Raw genomic sequence first — 20485 nt, 5'->3', positions numbered from 1 at the left:
AAGAAGAAATTCCAACTTATACACGGTGCTAGCTCCAATCTATGTGTTTGAGCAAAGGATGAAGAGTTATCGTTCTGGTAACAACAAACACACTGACAAACACACCTTGCTTAGTGTGTGTCCTTCACAAGTTATTGTTGAGGCCTTCATTTGTCACCAAAATTGTGGTGGTGGTTCGGTTTCGATCTCTAGATGATATTCTTTTAAGTTTTGATTATTTTTTTTTTTAATATTTAAAAATGAAACAATTATGATAAGACTGTGATTTGTTTTTAGATTTCTATATTTAAATTTAAATTTAAATTTAAATTTAAAATTTTCTCGATTTTGATATCCTAAATTTTTAAGCTCCAATTTTATCTAAAAGTCCCATGTTTGCATTATATTAATGCTAATAGAAGATCTTGTAAGACCATCATCAAATGTCACTTGTTTTATTAAATTTGTCTCAATATACGTAATGGTATAAATCTTAAAAGTTTCACATTCAATCATAAAATAAAAAAAAAAAATTCCAAAATTTTGAAATTTAAATTCTTTTGCTTTAAGATTCCTAGTTGTAGGCATCATAAATTTCTCTTACAATTTTGATTTGGGTGACCTTTGTGTTTTTGAAAAAAATCTATATTAGTATAGCAATTTTTTTCTCCCTTTTTCACAAAGGGAGTGATTAATAAGAGGAGGAGAGAAAGAGAGAGAGAGGGATGTTAGGAAGACGAATAAAATTAAAATAATATATATGTTACGTGTGTGTGTGACACGTGGCACTTACGTAACATTCTTCTTGTCACATTTTTGTATACATCGTAACTTCAAGTTAATAGTTAATAAATATCCGTAAATTTGTTAAAAATTAAAAAAAAAAAAAAAAAAAAAAAAAAAAGTTTTAAATGAAAAAAATACAAATAATATGTGCCTTATAATTTGTAATATTATAAGTCAACGTCGAAGAAACATTCATTATCAAAAACGTTTTTTTGTTTATCATCTCAAAATAGAAATCGAGATTCATACCTTAAGACTCCTAAAACGATTTGAAATAGACAAATTGATGTAATATTACTACAAACAATTGGCGCAGATATCAATGGTGATTATCATATACAATACGATTGAATGTTCTTGAAAACAAATATTTGAATCGTCCTTTTTATCTTCATCCTTCGACTAGGGTTTACTGCGCAGTAGCATGACCCCTCCACCGGAAACAAAGGAGAAAATAACGATACCAGCTCAAATCAGTGACAGATCAAATTCAAAACCCAAACCCAGGAAACCCAAATCACCGGATGCACTCAATTTGCAAACCCTAATTACCCACATGGCGCGCAAGTCATCTTTCCTCAAGAAGGCCCTGATTTTTGTCCTACTCTTCATCGTTGCGATCTATGTCTTCTTCAACTCTGTCTTCAACTCTTCTCTTCCTTTTAATATCCCAGACTTCGACCCAACCCTCACTGTGGTAGATCGCTCACAGGCTTTCGCGGAAATCCGACATGATTTTTCCGGAAACCAATCACCCAAAGTGAAAGTCTACATGTACGATCTCCCCACCAGGTTCACTTTCGGCATCATCCAGCAGCACGCCATAGCTCGTGGCGCCAGCAAAGACTCCGTTGCTGACTTGTCGACGTTGAAGTACCCGGGTCACCAGCACATGCATGAGTGGTACCTGTTCGCGGACCTAAACAGACCCGAAAAAGAGCGGGTCGGGTCTCCTGTGATAAGAGTCATGGATCCTTCGGAGGCTGATCTGTTTTACGTCCCGGTGTTCTCTTCGCTGAGTCTGATCGTTAATGCGGGTCGACCCGCAGGGTCTGGTTACAGCGACGAGGAGATGCAGGATAGCCTGGTGGAGTGGTTGGAAAAGCAACAATGGTGGGGACGGAACAACGGATGGGACCATGTGATCATTGCCGGCGATCCCAATGCAATGTATCGGGTCGTGGATCGGGTAAAAAATGCTGTGTTGCTCGTGGCGGATTTTGGGAGATTGAGACCGGACCAGGGGTCTCTCGTGAAGGATGTGATTATTCCCTACTCACACCGAATCAGCGCCTACACTGGTGAACTCGGGGTTGAAAATCGGGACACCCTGTTATTTTTCATGGGAAACCGGTATCGCAAAGATGTAAGAGATTCCTTTGCTGTCATTTCTTGTAAAATTCTCAAAGAATTATACTGCCACTTAGAAGACTTCCTTGTCATCTCAGAGGAAGTTTTCATCTTTTCTTAATCGTTCTATCTTTAATCATCATTCCTTCATTAGCTTCCAATAAGTTCGACACAAAGTTTTTGTCTTCAATTTTATATGTTTCTAGTTGTTGTAGAACAATTAAACGTATCATGTTGTTGATGGTTGAGTTTGAAGGATTTTGAAAGGGTTTTCTTGTATGCTTCTACTTACATTGCTATGAAAAAGTTCATGTGCTGACAATCTTTTCTTGTCTTTCATTCTTGTGTTTGTATTCTTAGGGAGGCAAAGTCCGAGATTTGCTTTTCCAAGTACTTGAAAGTGAAGAGGATGTTGTTATAAAACATGGAACTCAGTCCAGAGAGAACCGCCGTGCTGCTTCTAAAGGAATGCACACATCAAAATTTTGTTTGAATCCTGCTGGTGATACTCCATCAGCTTGCAGACTCTTTGATTCCATAGTTAGCTTGTGTGTCCCAGTGATAGTGAGTGATAGTATTGAGTTGCCTTTTGAAGATGTTATAGACTACAGGAAGTTTTCAATATTTGTGCATACTGATGCTGCTCTAGAGCCAGGATGTTTGGTTAAGATGCTGAGGAAAGTGTCACCCAAAAGGATTATAGAATATCAGAAACAAATGACTGAGGTGAGTAAAATTTTCTCATATTTTTACTTCCAACTTAATGTGCTATTCTTGGCTTCGCTATATATGATGTTCTATATATGAGATTTAGGAATAAATTAATAGGTGACGAAGGAAGATTACTCTGCAATGGAAGCTAAATTGGGAATTATCCTTGAAATTTTATCATTTGTTATGTCTCTATCAGACAAAAGATTCTACTTTCTTAACTAAATATTTTTTTTTTTTAAATAACTTTCTTAAGTAAATATGAAATGTTCCTGTGCATTTTTTCCTACCTAGAGGGAACGGAAAATGTTGCTACGACTAAGAATCAGCTCTTAAAATTCAAGAGATTTGGAAGAAGATAAATTTATTTTCTAAGCATAATGTGCTGTGACCTCACAATGCTGTGGCCCTTTTAATACTTTATGGTTTGACAACCTAATGAAAAGAGGTTTCATGATCGTCAATAGATGTTTCCTATGTAAAAACAATTTTGAAACCTGTAACCACTTGCTCTTAGGCTGTTTGGTTTCACAGCACTTACAGAACACCATTATTAGTCTTATGGGGCTGTTTTGGGTCATGAACAACAACATTCATGCTGAACTCCCAGCATGGGAAGGCTTCAGCAGCAAGAGGAAAATGTTAAGATTAATTCCACCCACCATAATATGGGTCCTTTGGAAAGAGAGAAATAATTGCGCTTTTGAAAGAATACAACTTGATTTTAATAAACTCACTGATTGTTGGTTTCATTATTTTGGTTCTACTATTTTGAGTCATAACATCAATTGTTCTGATAATCTTGGTTTTATTGTCGATAATTTAATTGACTTGTAAATACATTGTAAATGGGTTGTGCCCTCTTGGCACTCTAACATTAATACAACTCGTCGCTTTTATTCCAAAAAAAAATTACTTTATGGTTTGGAAGGAGGGGAATAGTAGGACTTTAGATGGTATGGAAGAAGGGAAATATAAGGAGTTTTGATGCAGTAGAATCTTTTTTAGCTATTTCCAAAGATAAATTGTTTGACTTTTGGCTTAGCAGGCATCTTTAGCAAATTAGGAAGAGCCTGTAGGTTCTTCGAATGTGGGGTTTTGCGTTGTAACTAGCCTTTTGCCTTGGAGTCTGCTATAAAAACACCAAAAAACAGGAACAGATTGCGTAAGTTATAACTTAGCCTGTTAAATTTCCTATTTATGTCCAATTCCAAATAGAAATTGCCTGATCCCAGTTTGGATCTTTGAATATTCTAAATCTTATCACCCTAAATATCTGGCACTTTCTATATAAACAATTTCAGGAAAAAAAGAAGAAGTAATAGCGTATTAGGCATTTTCAGCTTCTTAAATGCATTTTCATTAGTTGTTTTGGTGATCTGCATGTGCATATCTGTGCATCTAAGATGTGTCCGGGAATGCGCACAGGAAGAAAATGCTTATTTTCTTACTCATCATGTGCTTAATTTAATTTCAAGTCACTAAGAATTTTATTTATTATATGAATGTGTCAACTTCCCATGGTCAGTGTCACTAAGAATTTTCTTGTCGCTATCTTAGGGCTGTATATATATATATATTCTAGTGCTGTGTTTGACTGAGTTCAATGTCAGATTAGTGTTCATACCTGGTTTAACCAGTCAGAATGGCTTTGGTTTCCCATGGTCAGTATATTTGATGTCCATGTTTAACGGACCTTAGAGACAAAGTCTTAGGTGGCAGAATTTCTTCCGGATTTCATGTGGTTCAACATTTTCTTTAAAGTCTGTTTTTTTAGAAATTCAACTGAGCTTAATGATAAACACGAACTTAATTGCTAGTAAGTGGCATGATTCTTTCTTGTTTGAATAGTATATTATGATTCGCCCAAAAAAGAGTATGGGAGGCATTGGTGGAGAATGGGTGCTGGCAAGGGGCATGTCATTATGTTCGGGAGTCCATTAGGCTTTTAAAGTCCATGAGATGGCTCAACATATAAATTTTTAAGTTACCAATTAAGGAAAGTGTGTAATGGATTTATGCAGCTACTAGGTCTTCCAGGCTTTCATCTATTATTATGATCTATTTTCATACGTGTTCATAGGGTTATAGTTCCCAATTTGAATGAGTTTATTTTATGTTTTGGTCTAGTTGTTTCTCTGTTTCTCAATTTTTTTTTTCTTATTGTTATCATCAAAAGAAATTCATCAACTGAATGATATTCCTATATACCTTTTTGTTCCAGGTGAGGCGATACTACGACTATACGAATCCTAATGGAACAGTGAATGAAATCTGGCGCCAAGTCTCCCAGAAGCTGCCTCTTATCAAACTGATGATTAATCGTGACAAAAGGCTTGTGAAAAGGGAGATGACTGAACCAGACTGCTCATGTATGTGTTCAAATACAACTGGAATTGTTAGCTCTTTCTGATTGCCAATTTACCTACATTTTACTACTGAAAGTGAGAAGAGGAAGATACCTGCAGAAATTGGATGAGTTCATGGTAAAGGAGTGTGATCTCTTTCCAGTTAAAGGCGAGAAAGGAGACAAGAATAATTTATGCAGAAGTCTATTTGTTTTGTTTAGTGGGTTGTTTCTATATGATATGACATTTAGCAGTAGGTTTTCGTACATGTAAATGTTGTTGTAGAGTTTGATCTGGTAGCACGCCAACGAGTGGGTAGAAGAAATTAGCTGCTAGTTAATTGTTTTGTACATGATAGACGATAAAATCCCATAATTACATTCGATTCGTTTATTCATTATCATTATCTTATTCTCTGTAATCAATTTAAATAGCCCTGTTAACTGCCATGGTGGCTTATGTATTATATTTATTAGGGCCCATGGCCGGTGAAGATGTACTATTTTTTTATTTTTGTTTATTTTTCAAAATTTATTATGTCCAAATGCAAATAAAAAGCAAGCATCCGATTGTCAATGCTAGGGATGGCAAGACTGGATTGGATTTGATTAATTTGCAGAAATCGAATGCGGTCCAACACAACTTTTTACAAAAAAAATTAGGTCCTGAACAGGTCAGGTTTGGATTGACAGGAAGTTTATGAAGTAGAGTTCTTTGACACATTTGTTCCTGTTGCAAGGCTAGATACCATCAGAGTCTGCTAACCATTGCAACAGAGGAGGGATGGAAAATCTACCAACTTGATGTCAAGCCACTGTTTTTAAATGGATTTTTGGAGGAAGCAATCAATGTCTAGCAACCTAAAGGCTTTGCTGTGAAACAACATAACAACAAGGTTTATCTTATGAAGGTGGCTTTGTATGGTCTAAAACAGGCCCAAAGAGTATGGTACAGCAGGATTGGTGGCACTTACTGAAACTAGACTTTGTTAAAAGTCTTGGTGAATCCAGTTTGTATATCAAAAATAATGAAGATAACTTTACAATGATCTCCTTATATGATGATGATCTCTTGGTTAGAGGTAGTAATATTGAACTTATTCAGCAATTCAAGAAAGAGATGATGCAAGTCTTTGAAATGACAAACCTAAAAGAATTGTCTTATTTCCTTATAATGGAAATTAAGCATAAAAAGGATGAGATTTTCATCTATTAGAGGAAGTACGCAAAGAAGATTCTAAAGAATTTCAACATGGAGAACTACAAAAGTATGAGAAATCCTATATGTCAAAAGGAGAAGCTATACAAGGATAATGGAGCAGAACAAGTGGATAAAACACTGAAAAGAAGTTTAATTAGCTGTTTGATGTATCTCGCGGCAACAAGACCAAATATCTTGTAAGTGTACTTTCAAGATTCATGAATTGTGCAAATGAATTTTATTTTAAATCAGCAACAAGAGTCCTGAGGTATATTAAGGGGACCTTCAGTTATGGTATCACGTTCTGTTCATCACAAACTTTTCAATTGCTGGTTACTCTGATAATGGTTGGGCAGAGTCCTTAGATGATATAAAAAGTAACTCAGGTTATTGTTTCAACTTTGTATTAGGGATATTCAGTTGGTGTTTGAAAAAATAGAAAATTGTTGCACAATCAACAACTGAATCAGATTTTATAGTAGCTATAGTAGTCGGTAATCATGCCTTATGGCTGAGAAATATTTTAATTGGTTTGCACTTGGAGAAAGAGAAGAGTACAGAGCTGTTGGTAGACAACTAGGCAGCCATAGCCATATCTAATAATCCAATTTTTCATAGAAAAACCAAGCATTTCAGTATAAAATTGCTATTATTAGAGATGTTCAAAAAGATGGTGTAGTATGTTTGAAGTATTGAAAGATCGGAAATCAACTTGCAGATATTTTTTACCAAAGCTCTTCTAAGAAGTAAGTTTGAATTTCAAAGAGAGGAACTTAGAATTTGCACCTACTGACGCAAGGAGGAGCATTAAATATGAAGAAATGAAAGAATAAGAATTTGAACAAAGTGAAAAGGAGAATTCCTTTCACTATTTTCCTTAATTTTTTCGGGTACAAATAGTGCTATTATATAGGCACTAACCCTGACAAAAGAGGTTACAAAATATTCTAACAAGTAAGTGGAAGAAGAGAAAAATTGGTTGTTAAGGTTGAGGGCATGCCCAACTGTCATAACAACCAAAAAAGAAAAAAAACTAGAAAATACTAAATTACCCCTTATTTATCTATATATGTAAATATATATACATTCTACACTTTTCCTCAACGTAAGTTACAAAAATATTGAGTAATCTTAAATTGAATACAAAATTATTGAACTCCATTTTTGGTAGTGCTTTTATGAGTATGTTTGTTGTTTGTTGTCTGGTTGGGATGTATGTTGTTTGATGAAGTAGCGGTCGATCTCAACATGTTTAGTTTTGTCGTGGTGCATAGGATTCTTGGCTATACTAATAGCCAATTAATTGTCACAACAAATTCTCATAGTAGTAGGAGCAGAAAATCTTAATTCTAGTAATATCTTTTTCAGCCACACTCATTCACATATTTCATGAGCAAGTGAGCATAACTCAGCTTCAGCACTGCTTCTTGATACAATAGATTATTTCTTGTTACGCCAAGTGACTAAATTACCCCATACATATGAGCAATAACCGAATGTGGATCTCTTATCAATTACAGATCCTGCCCAATCTGCATCAGTAAAGATCTCAATTTTTCTGGCTATAGTCTTCTAAAAAAATAATCCATATTTATGTGTCATCTTTAGGCATCTCAAAATTCGATAGACAACGCTCATATACTCCTCAGTAAGTTGAAACATGAACTAACTCAAAGTGCTTACTACAAAGTAAATGTCAGGTCTTGTGTGAGCCAAGTAGATAAGCTTGTCTACAAGTATAACGACCCCAGAAATTCCAAAATAAAATGTGTATTAAAAATATCAAATGCGGAAACGAAGTCAAAAATTCGATTAACATCCCTTACACTAAAATAAAAAACGTGCTCACAAAATATAAAAGATTAAACTACCTAAAGGAGAAACTTGAAAGTAAAAGCTACGAATATGAATATGGAGTCTTTAGGCGTCCCCTTCATCGTCCTCCTGCGGAACGGGTTCGGGAACAATGTCTTCCTGATCTGAAATGATTAAATAAGGAATGAGCTACACTAGCCCAGTAAGGACATCACGATATCTCACCGTCACGGAGGTAAAGGTGGGTAGAAAACACAAAAAGACCAATGGAGCATAATTTACAACAAATTCTTTTATCAATAATAAATCCTTTACCATCCACTTACCTCGGTGAAATTCATAAAACAGTATGCGAAAGCAATAACATTATCATCATCATGAAATCATATATAAACTGTATAACATAATACTTATCACGCCTTTTGTAATTCAATCATTACACAACAGATTTTCCTCATTTACCAGCCCACTAGTATCCATGGGGATCCATAGGGGTCCCGTTACCCGTTAACCCTTAACACTTGAAATCAGATTCCAGGGCCGTCCCCATATCCCGTCCGGTATGGGCGCCAAAACTATAAACCCCATTACCCCGTCCGGTATGATGGTGAAACGGGCCGTCCCCATACCCCGTCCGGTATGGGCGCCAAAACACATAAGGTCTTCATACCCCGTCCGGTATGAGAGACCACAATCCCGGTAGGGTTCCCTACGGACCCGGTCCGTCCACCATCTCCCAGGATATCTAGTCAGGCTGACCACATTATACAATTACCAATTTACATAATCTTTCATTCCCCTTTTCCTCAGTCAGCATCATCAATTCACATACAAACAAACAAAACAGTAATTTATGCCAAACAGGCAACATACAGCATCAATATCTCAGTCATTCAATCCATAATCAATAAAATAGTAAAATATGCACACGAAACTATAAAAAGAAAACATCAAACCTCATACTGCATTTGAAACTGTAAAATAGGCCAATTAACAGTTAACCGACAAACACACTAGACTCGGGCTCCATTAGCGACCTTAAGTAATTTCACACATTCGTTGATTTAAGAAATACCGTTTTATCATTATTGAACTTTAATACCGTGATAGGAAATAGGGTGAGGGGTCCTTACTCGTTTCAGGGTCCGAACACGGCTTCACAGTGCGCCTACAGGCTGTCCCCAACTTTCCCTGATTTTTTTTCGGGGAACTGAAACGCACTACTGGTACCTGCATGTGTTCCAAAAAAATCCCAAATTAGGACCAGGGCCCCTTTTTGGCCAATATCGTAATTCCGGCATGGCAGCTCCGCCGTGCTCCGGCGACGGCGCCGCCGCAAGCGGCGGCGATTCGCCTCGATTTGGCCGTTTCCGGCCCAATTCGACCACACTTGCATCGGTCCTTGGATAAAACAACCCTAGGGCCCTCGGGGGGCCAAAAAATTACGGAAAATCGAAGCTTACCGGCGGCGGTGCTCTCGGGTGCAGCGGCTCTCCGGTGAGGTTCGTGTTTTGGTGATTCGGCTCCGATCAACCTGTAGAGAAAAGAATGGTGATCACGGTGATATAAAAATTGCATCAAACGGAGGCCGGGAAGGGCCTCATCGGAGGCAAAAACCGAGGAGGGGCGCTGCGGCACCGCTGGGTTTCGGCCGTATTTTCCGGCCGTTTGGCCGAAATTTTCGCTCCGATTTGGCCACCGGGGAAATCAGCGTGGAAAAACGAGTCGGGGGTATGAAATTTACCTCGATCGGCGGTCGAAAATCTCCCCGGTGCGGCGACGGGTGGCGGCGGCCGGCGTCTCCGGCATCTGGTTCGTCTTCTCCGACGAGGGCAGGCGGCTAGGGTTTTTGCGGTCAGGTGTGGGGGTTCTATTTATACCCTTTTACCTTTTGATCTCAGCCGTCCATTTTGATTTAATCTGGGCCGTCCGTTTTTGATTGAATCTGGGTCGTCCGTGCGATTGCATCTGGGTCGTCCGTGCGCACGCTTGATCTGGGCCGTCCGATCGCGCGTACGCGGATCGCCAACGTGGCACGTCCCCGGTCGACGTGGTTTTGCCACGTGGCAGGTCCTGGTTGGCCAGGACTGCTGACGTGGCTGCTGACGTGGCATTTTTTTTTTAAAACCTAATTAAAATATTTAAAATAAAATAATCAATTTTTTTTCCATATTTTCCGGGTGTTACAACAAGTCTCTGATACATTTCTTTATCAACAGATTTATTATCATTTGTAAAACTAACTTTAGCATTTGACTCCATAGGAGTTTCTGCGGGTTTACAACTAAGCATATCAGTTTAGTTCAGAAGACCTAAGATATATTCCCACTGAGATATAGAAATTTCTTTCTTGAACCGAGCTATTTGCATTCCAAAAAAATACTTGAGTATCCCAATGTTTTTGATTTCAAACTCTTTAGCTAGAAATTCTTTTAGTTTTTGAATCTATTCATTATGATCAACTGTTATGATAATATCATCAATATATACAATCAGTATAGCTCTCTTTTCTGTGATATAGTGTTTGACAAATAATGTGTGATCAGACTGACACTATTCATATCTCATATGTTTCACTGTCTTGGTGAATCTGTCAAACCATGCCCTCGGTAATTGTTTGAGTCCATAAATTATTTAGTTTATATATCTTTTGTGGATTCATTTCAAGTCCAAGTAGGACTTTCTTATACACCTCTTCTTCTAGATCACCATTGAGAAAAATATTCTTCACATCTAGTTGATAAAGATGTCAATTAAAATTAGAGGCTAATGAGAATAGTACCCGAATAATATTATGCTTGACAACTGGAACAAATGTCTCTTGATAATCAATTCCATATGACTGAGTGAAACCTTTAGCAACAAATCGTGCTTTATATCGATTCACATTACTATCAAGATTGTATTTAGTGGTGAAAATCCACTTGTATCCTACTGGAGTTTTTTTTTAAGGCAGATTAGTTAACTCCCATGTTCCATTCTTTTCAAGTGTTGTAATTTCTTCTTGGATAGCAACATTCTACTCAAGAATTTTTAGAGCTTCATGAATTGTTCGGTTCTGAGAAGCTACTATCAAACTTACTCATAAAAGCATGATACTTTGAAGACAGTTTGTCATATGAGACATAATCCTATATGGGATGTATTGTGCAAGAACGAACACTTTTTCATAAAGCAATAGGCAATTCAATGTTAGTAGTTGAGTTAGAGATTTTATTACTTGCGATATTCTGGGTGCTTGGTCCAAGAGTTGATTCATGACAGTGCATAATTATTTCAAATACTTTACCACCACCCTGAGTCTTGTTCCTCCTAGTATAGACACATAACTTACTCACTGCAGGTAATGTGCTATCAGTTTCTATGACAAGTTCAGACTCTTTGGTAGTTTTAGGGACGATTTCTTTTTCTGATATTGTCAACGGATATGTAGTGGAGGGATGTTCACATCCCACAATTGATATTTCTGAGTAAAATTCTTCCCCTGAATATCAAGAGTGAGATAAAATAATTGATTTTCAAAAAATGTGACATCTATAGTATTATAGAACCGACGGGTAGCTGGACAAAAGTATTTGTTATCTTTCTGATTAAAGAAATAGCCAACAAACATATATTTAAGGGCCTTTGGGTCTAGGTTCTCCCTGAGATTGGTATGAATGTGTACATAAGCAGGGCAGCCAAATACTTTAAATGGGATTGTGTGTAAGATGTGAGAGTTTGGGAATGCTTAAACGAGTGAATCGTAGGGTGTTCTGAATTTAAAATACGGAAAAGTATCATATTGATTAGGTAGGTAGCAGTGAGAATAGTCTCTCTCCAAAAAAATTTAGGAACATTTGTAGTAAACATAAGTGATCGAGATATTTCAAGAATATGTTTATTTTTTCTTTCGACTACATCATTTTATTATGGGGTGTACACACAAGAACTTTGATGTGCAATGCCTTAATCAGTGAGGTATTTTTCTAAGTTGGACTCAAAGTATTCACATGCATTGTCAGTTTTCAACATTTGTATTGTTATCTGAAATTGGATTTGAATCATAATGTTGAATTTTTAAAAGATTTGGTCAATCTTTTATTTTTCTTTCATAAGATAGACCCAAATTATTCTAATGTGATCATCAATGAAGAAGACAAACTATTTTGTATCAGTAATATTTTTTACCCGTGCTGATCCCCATACATTATTATGATTAATGTAAAAGGTTTTGAAGGTATATATGTACCTATGGATATGAATTGCGAGTATGTTTAGAAAACTGACATATTTCACACTAAAATGAACTTGAATTTTTATTTCTGAATAAAACTAAAAATAGTTATTTTAAGTACATAAAGTTTGAGTGTTCTAATCTATAATTTCATAATATAATAGAGTGTTCAATATTAGAACATCCTACAGAAATTGAATTAGCACATACTGTACTCAAAGTTTGTCCATTTGAAAAAAAAGTTGTGACTGGTAGAAGGTATAGTCCTGAGTCCTTCATAGCACTGCCAATCATCTTCTCCGAGGCTAAGTCCTGAAGAGCACAGAAATTATTGTCAAATTTAACCACACAATTCAAATCTTTACACAATTTGCTTACAGATAACAAATTACAATCCAAATTAGGCACATAGAGGATGGAATGTAGTATCAAGCACGGTGATATATAGGTTGAACCAACTCCTACCACCCTAGAACTCGTTCCATTAGCAATCTTAATGAAGGGTACTTCCTTACATTCACTATATTGATGGAGTGAAATATTTCTAGTCATATGATCGGATACCCCTGAAGCAACAATCCATACTTGCCTTTTTGTGGAATAAGCAGATAAACTAAGAAAGCAATTTTCTTTCTGAGCAACGGAAGCATTACCAAGAAGACACTTTTTGTGAAAACATTTACAAGAGAGCCTCCATCTAAGCTGGACTGAAAGGAGCATTTTCAGTGGGTGTAAGAGTAAGGGATGATTCTTCATTAATCACCGAATTTCCATTATGTGTCTCTATTCTCAGGTTTTTCTTCTCACCAAGCTTACCATGCAGCTTCCAGCATTTATCACGGATATGACCGGATTTTTTACAAAATTCACACCACGTTCTACCCTTTCTTCCTTGACCTTTAGAAACACGACTGGTGAGGGCAGAGGCAATCTCGGAAGCGTGAGCACTAAACTAGGATTCGCCTAGTAGGGCTTTCTTCTGGGCAGCAAGAGCCGAACTAGTCTCCGCTGAGTTCGGGCCAAAGAGACATTCACCTATTATGATTTTCTTCCTGTTCTCTTCACGACGGATTTTCGAAAATGCTTGTCTGAGGCTTGGCAGCGGTTTGGCATCCAGAACACGTCCATGGACTTCATCCAAATTCTTATTGAGACTTATTAAGAATTTGAAGATTCATTTACATTCGGTGATGGATTTGAACATTTTTGCGTCATCGGGGCAACTCCACTGGTATTCTTTAAAGACATTGAGCTGTTGCCAGTTACGGGTGAGAGCGTTGTAGTACTGAGTTACGGAAAGCTCCCCTTGTCGTAGGTTGTGAAGATGAGTCTCTATTTCAAAGATTGCTTATGCGTTATCACAGTTGGAGTAGAATTCGCGCATGGCAATCCAAATGTCATGCGTGGTTTCATACAACAAAAAATTTTCTCCAATCTCATTTGTCATGGAGTTTGCCAGTCATGACATAACGAGATTATTTTTGACTTTCCACGCACGAGCTCTTAGGTTATTGGCTTGAGGTGAAACGAGTTCGTCAGTGAGATATTTTTCTCTGCCCTTCCTTCGGATGAACATCAAGACCAATGATACCATTGGAGATAGTTGCTTCCATTTAGCCTGTGTCTAATGATGAATGAGGGTGCCTGATCAATGAGTGAGTGGTTGACTATCATGGGAAGGTAGGAACTCGAAAGAACTTCGGGTGGAGAAGAGGTCTGCTCATCCGTGGCCATTTGGCGTGATTTGAATGATGATTTTGGATTAGGATTACTCTGATACATGAAGAAATGAAGGAAGAAGAATTTGAATAAAGTGAAGAGGAGAATTTCTTTCACTATTTTTCTTAATTTTCTCGGACACGAGTAGTACTATTATATAGACACCAGTTTTGACAAAAGAGGTTACAAAATATTCTAACAAGTAAGTGGAAGAGGAGAAAAATTGGTTGTTAAGGTGGAGGGCATACCCAGCTGTCATAACAACCAAAAAAGAAAAAAAAAACTGAAAAAGACTAAGTTATCCCTCATATATCTATATATGCAAATATATATACATTCTAGAAAATGTATGCATCAGCCGCTTCTGTTGAATGCTTAAAAATCTGCTGTTGGATGCCTAAAGATCTGCAAACTTGAATTCCTAAAGTCTGCAAATGTGACTCTAGGTTTCTTTAAGCAATTTTGTTTTGATTTTCTGTTATTTGCTAGCTAGCTATAAGTTCAGGAAGTTTGTTGCTTTTATTTCCATTTTTCTATTGCAAATGCATGTATTTAAGCAGATCATTAATCTATGAAAAAAATATCTTCTCACATTTTTCTTTTGTTCTTTTTATGCTTTCTTCTTCTTGTTCTTAGTTAAAGTTTAACTAAGTCTAAATTACCTACACTTATCGTGAAAAAACAAGTTTAATAGATTCAAAGAGTACAATTAAAACATTTCATATTGAAATAATACAGTACTTCGGAAGAAAAATAGTTTAAGGGGGTATTTAAGGATTACAATTTTCTCTTTTCTTATAGTAATGGTCTTGATCAATGTAAGTTCAGTATAATAAATAGTTCCTTTTGCAGAAAATACTTGAATCCGTATAGGCATGAGTGATCGTTTCAAGAAGAAGAGGAAATTGTAGCAAAACAAACAAAGCAACCGGGACACAAGCTGCAGAAGTTAGAAGAATTGGCACCCACATAAACTTATGCCCAAATATAACAAACAAAGTGGCACAGAAAGATATCATCATCGTCGCAATAGACACAAAGAGAGTAGCCAAGCCAATTACCAGTTTGTTCGGTAATGAATCAAGAAAATCTTCTTGTGCATAGCGTGAGGTGAGGATTGACAAGAACATTAGAATCGACATGGAGGAGGAGAAGAGAGAAAGTGAATCTGAAATAATGAAGACCAAGAAGGATTTCTCTGTTAGATGGTTTGCCACTCCTGTCTCATCATTCTCACCGGGTACAGTAAAAGCAGCAGCAAACATCACAGTAGCAATCAGTGTAGCCACAACCATGCATGAAGATGCTGTGTTTCTCATCCATTTTTCACCTTCTGTTACCAAACATTTATGCTCTTCTGCAAATATGGTCTGAGGTGTTTTCCCTTCTTTGTTTACCATGTCCTTAAATGAAGGTTGCACAATCTTTTCAACTTCCTGCAATTACATAACAACATTTACAACATGTTTGGTTTGGTGGAATTTAATAATTTTGCAATGTAATAAGATTTAAATCAATAATGTAAACATAATTGAGAGACTCTAGAAACAAGTAATTTTGCAATGTAATAAGATTTAAATCAATAATGTAAACATAATTGAGAGACTTTAGAAACAAGTAATCTTTTTACATTATAATTAGGAAATTATTAAAGGGAACCACACATGCTGTTAGAATGTAGGAAGCCGTCTCTAATTAGAAAATTAAGGAGTAGGATTGATCACCTTGAACCAGCGGAGTTCTTTGCGCAATTGCAGTGCTGCACTGGAATCAGCTTTAGCTCGATCCAAAGGAGGTAGTTTTCCAGCAAAGTGGAGCATGTTGTTACCATCAGCATCTTTATAAGCTGCAATCAAATCCTTAAGACCACCAATTTCATAAATGAGACTAAAAATCATTTCTTGGCGGTGCATAACTGCAATATGAAATATGCTTCGGTTTTTATCATCAACTTTCCAAATAAGATCAGGATAAGAGCGGATAAGAATCACTATGAACTCAACAATCCCCAGCTCTGCAGCTGTAAATAATAATCTTGAAGGAGACCTGATTAACTCTTGAACATATGTCTCATCTTCTAACAAGACAAACCTCCAAAGTTCTTTGGTCAGCTCAAGAGCTTGGCTATGCATTAGCTTTGTCTTGTAGATACTTTTTGTACCTGGCACTAAGTAGTAAATACATGCATACAGATTAAAGTTGCAGAAAATGAAGGAAATTCAAGTGGTATATAATCAAGTTTATGGGTTAACTTTATACCTAGAAATTTAATGACTCGTGTGAATATAATTTTCATGTAACGTGTCACTGCATAAGAAAGAAAAACTCTACATTTTAGATAACTATGTATACATATATATACATAAAGTTAAGTAGGAAAAGAGAGAGAATGAAAAACAACCAGAAGAGTTTGTGGTTGATTGTCGAGGTGCAGTTGAGGAAGAATGGGGATTTTTTGGCAGCTCCACGTAAAGATCTATGTGGTCCAAAGCTAAATTGGATTACTATAAACCTACCCAGAAACAGATAGAAAAGAAAAAGAAATTGGAGCATGTATACGATGTAAGATTAAAGTGAATATTACTAACATGGATAGATGAATCTCTTCCATATACCCAACTGAGTTTTGCTGTTGAAAACAGAAGGCTTTCGAGCCAATGCATGAAGTGCCGTTTCTCCTTTCTCATCCGTAGCAATGGCTGTGTCTGGGTGGCGTCTAATTATGTCCAAGGCTACATCTGAAGCAAATATAGATCTTGATCAAAATATTTTACTTGTCAAGTGAGTTACATATATGTATATATATATATCGAATCAATAAATTAATCCTTGAAGTGTAAAACTTATTATAATTTGGTTTATAATACTTTTTTATTATTTAATAGTTTCTATTTTTTTCAAATATTTAATTTCATTTTATCTTCTTGTGAAAAAAGTTTAAAAATGAATGTCACATTTATATCCTTTAAAAAATAAATTAACAAATAATTTTTTAATTAAATTAATAACAATAAAAATATATTTAGTATTATTATTAAATTAATTAATTGGTTAAAATTATTTTTTTAACTGTTTTTTTATATAAGTATTTTAACTTTTTTAATTAAAAATAAAAAAGAATTAAGCATTTAAAATAAATAAAAAATATCAAAAATTAAAATATAATAGAAAGAAATTAAAAATTAAATTGTAATAAATACTAAATTCAAAAACTAATTTAATAATTTATCATTAAATATGTTTACCAAATAAATCCGAAGTGATGGCTGCAACAAGAAGTTGAATACGTTGTTCATCGTTTATATACTCATGAGTGATAGAGTAAAGATACCACACCATATCTTTGTGGCCTAACAAAGTAGCCATGTAGAGAGGTGTTGCATCTTGATTTCCTCTAATGAAAGGCAAGTTTGCATTCTTTTTCACCATTGCCTCTGCAATCTCTTTCACCCCAGAAGCAACTGCAAAGCAAAGAGCTGTATTGCCTGCTCGGTTCTTCTCAGCCAAATCGCTTTGTGTCATCTTTCTAACCAGATTTTCCACGAATTTGGTATGTCTTGCACCAGCTGCAATGTGAAGAGCAGTTTCTAAACCTCTTGTAATCTTTGCAGAAGCTGCTTCCGGGTTTCGAAACAGGTATGCTTCAGCAGTTTTCCAGTCGCCTTTAAGAGCAGCAAGATATAAAGGAGCGTGTCTCGTGAGACCAAACACACGTATTTCTCCTGTAATATGTATTTTTTTCGTGTAACAAAAAAAAACTATTAGATACTGAAAATAATTAAGATAAGTTCATAGACTTGGAAATGTTTAAATTTTTTTTTTTTTTAATTTTTTGACAAAGTAATGATTATTTTGTAAATTTTACTATCTAATCAAAGAGTAATAAAGATTAATGTAAAAATTATAATTTATTTTATTTATTAATTTAAAATTAATTAAATTTAAATTTATCTTTTAATAAATTTAATTTATATTTATTTTTTAAATTTTTTATAATTAATGAAAATTTATTTTTCAAAAAATTTAACATATATTTATTTTTTAACTATTTTGTTATTAACCGCAACTTATTTTGAAGAAATTAATTTATATGTAAATATATTTAAAGGTAAATTGTTAAAATTCTTGAATTAATTGAAATTGAAATTTTTTTCACCTAAAAAAACGCCAACAAAGGAATACCCACCAGAGTGAACCACTGAAACTAGAGGGGATGATACGACATGAACCGGTTGCGGTAGAACTCGAGATGCTCCATTGGCAGCAGACATTTTTGGATGAAAACTTTCAAAAGCTTAAGTTTTAAAATAGGTCTTCAAATCTCCAGGAATATTATGCGACGAGCAGACTGTAATGAGTACCGGCCTGCTGAGGAAAAATTGTAAGTGGAGAAAGTCTCAGTTGGCTTCATACTTGCGAGCTAGATTTATGTGAAAAGAAACTAAAGAAATTAACGTTATATAACTGCCAACCACCTTAAGATTTCATGAAAACCTTAAGATTCATATACATACATATATATGTATATATATATATATATGAATCAAGAAACATATAGAATATGAAAGAATATTACCTGAAGAGCTGGATATCGTCGCTGGCAAATGATCCAGACGGAACTAATTAATGAGTAGCTGTTTATCGTAAAAAGCAGCTGAAACAGCAATGGAAAACATATATTAAGTATATATGTGAAAATCTTACAAAGATTAATTAGAACTGAAAAAGAAACAAAGACAATATATACAAATTAATGGAAGCACGAATGCATATGTGTCTGTATATAAATGCAGAATTGAAAGATAAGAAATGTAAGAGAAGAAGGAAGCAGCAATGAAGAAGCTTCTGTTAGAATATTTTTTAATTGTTTCTGGGGGTGTGAATCAACTGCGTTGTAAGTTTCTCGAAGACCTTCTAAGAAAATTAGTGAAGGTTTCTTTTATTTAATTTACATGGTTATTTAAACAATTGAACTTTGAAACATTCCTCACCTACAATTTCATTTATTTTTTGGATCATGATTTTATACATTAAGCGAAGAATTAGAATGCGTTGACATTTTTTCTCAAAAAAAAAAAAACAAATAGTCGTTAGGTTAGAACATATATATATATATATATATTATCATTAATCAGTAATTGCTTTAAGATATCACTAATTAAAACATTTAAAATATGCACGTTGGGTAGGTGACACTTGGGCTGACGGCATCTCTTGCAAGTTTGGTACAAAGCCGAAGAAAGAAATTAAAATCTGTCTCTTTGTGAATGATTTCATAAGTTAGAACTGCCCGATAAATTAATAATAAAAGAAATTTAAAAGTATATAAAATTTACATGTTTTATAGATTAATCAAAAGTATAAATAAAATAGTTTTTACCACATTTAAAAATTAATGATTTTTTAATTCTCTATTTTTATTATTTTTGTTCATTTTATTATTAACTATGTAACGATCTCAGAAATTAAAAAGAAATATATAAATTTATTCTAAATTCGGAAGTGAAATAAAATAAATTATGACTAACACCCCTTACACAATAACCAAAACGAATTAAACGTATGAAAAAATAAACTAAGTAAAACAAATACTATAAATGAATGCTATAAGAAAAACTAATAAATTCTTAAGCTTCTACTCGCCGTCTTCCTGCAGAACGGACTCGGGAACCAAGTCTTCCTTATCTGAAATGGTTAAGTAAGGAATGAGCTACACTAACCCAGTAAAAACATCACACTATCTCATTGTCACAGGAGTAAATGTTGGTAGAAAATAAAAACGACAAATTGAGCATAATTTATAACAAACTCATTTATCAATAATAAAAATATTTACTGTCCCCTTACCACGGTGAGATTCATGAAAATAACTTATGAGAAACCATAAAATCATAAGATCATGCATACTCTGTAACATAATACATATCATACTTTTGTATTTCAATCATCAGGTAACAAATTTCCTCTTTTATTAGCCTACTAGTATCTATAGGAATCCATAGGGGGTCCCCGCTACACATGAACCATTCACATTAATAACTTAATTCCAGGGCCGTCCCCATACTCCATCCGGTATGGGCGCCAAAACCATAAACCTCAATACCCTGTCTGATATGAGAGTGAAACAGGCCGTCCCCATACCCCATCCGGTATGGGCGCCAAAACATATAAAGTCTCCATACCCCGTCCGATATGAGAGACCACATTCTCGGTAGGATTCCCTATGGACCTGGTCCGTCCACCATCTCCCAGGATATCTAGTTAGGCTGTCGACATTATTCATTTATCAATTCACATACCTTTTTCTATTTTTTTTAATCTCAATTATCCAATCAAACATAAATACGTAAACCAGTAATGA

At 35.2% G+C, this 20485-nt stretch overlaps 2 protein-coding genes across 6 annotated transcripts; one reads left to right on the top strand and one right to left on the bottom strand.

The window, feature by feature from the left end:
- Positions 1-969: 969 nt before the first annotated feature.
- On the top strand, positions 970-5574 carry ARAD1 (Exostosin family protein). Its single transcript, XM_022045982.2, has 3 exons — positions 970-2131; positions 2476-2841; positions 5051-5574. The coding sequence occupies exons 1-3, from the start codon at positions 1190-1192 to the stop codon at positions 5237-5239; spliced, it is 1497 nt and encodes a 498-aa protein (XP_021901674.1). The 5' UTR covers positions 970-1189; the 3' UTR covers positions 5240-5574.
- A 2438-nt stretch (positions 5575-8012) lies between these two features.
- LOC110817377 (uncharacterized) lies at positions 8013-19042 on the bottom strand. Of its 5 annotated transcripts, none has more exons than XM_088213755.1 (9): positions 18701-19042; positions 18311-18492; positions 17370-17846; positions 16713-16862; positions 16526-16600; positions 16384-16431; positions 15849-16291; positions 15186-15560; positions 8013-8353 (listed from the first exon to the last, which is right to left on the bottom strand). In XM_088213755.1, the coding sequence occupies exons 2-9, from the start codon at positions 18393-18395 to the stop codon at positions 8246-8248; spliced, it is 1761 nt and encodes a 586-aa protein (XP_088069881.1). In that variant the 5' UTR covers positions 18396-18492; positions 18701-19042; the 3' UTR covers positions 8013-8245. The 5 variants fall into 5 exon arrangements, with proteins under 5 accessions (XP_088069881.1, XP_088069880.1, XP_088069878.1 ...); XM_088213754.1 differs by lacking the exon at positions 8013-8353 and adding an exon at positions 12472-12717; XM_088213752.1 differs by lacking the exon at positions 8013-8353 and having other exon boundaries at positions 12728-15560; positions 18701-18778; positions 18872-19042.
- Positions 19043-20485: the final 1443 nt, after the last annotated feature.

Source organism: Carica papaya, chromosome 2 (genome assembly GCF_054855325.1).
Source record: "Carica papaya isolate Zhongbai chromosome 2, ASM5485532v1, whole genome shotgun sequence".
Classification (NCBI taxonomy): Eukaryota; Viridiplantae; Streptophyta; class Magnoliopsida; order Brassicales; family Caricaceae; genus Carica; species Carica papaya.
The sequence above is the reverse complement of the archived record's forward strand: the minus strand, read 5'-3'. Positions and strand labels throughout refer to the sequence as shown.

Coding starts and splice junctions, on each gene's coding strand:
- LOC110817377 (XM_088213751.1), bottom strand. CDS start 18,395: ATGTCTGCTGCCAATGGAGCATCTCGAGTTCTACCGCAACCGGTTCAT. Junction 17,847..18,310: donor AGTTTCAGTGGTTCACTCTG/GTGGGTATTCCT, acceptor TACATATTACAG/GAGAAATACGTGTGTTTGGT. Junction 15,561..15,848: donor AAGAACTCCGCTGGTTCAAG/GTGATCAATCCT, acceptor ATGTAATTGCAG/GAAGTTGAAAAGATTGTGCA.
- ARAD1 (XM_022045982.2), top strand. CDS start 1,190: ATGACCCCTCCACCGGAAACAAAGGAGAAAATAACGATACCAGCTCAA. Junction 2,132..2,475: donor GAAACCGGTATCGCAAAGAT/GTAAGAGATTCC, acceptor TTGTATTCTTAG/GGAGGCAAAGTCCGAGATTT. Junction 2,842..5,050: donor ATCAGAAACAAATGACTGAG/GTGAGTAAAATT, acceptor TTTTTGTTCCAG/GTGAGGCGATACTACGACTA.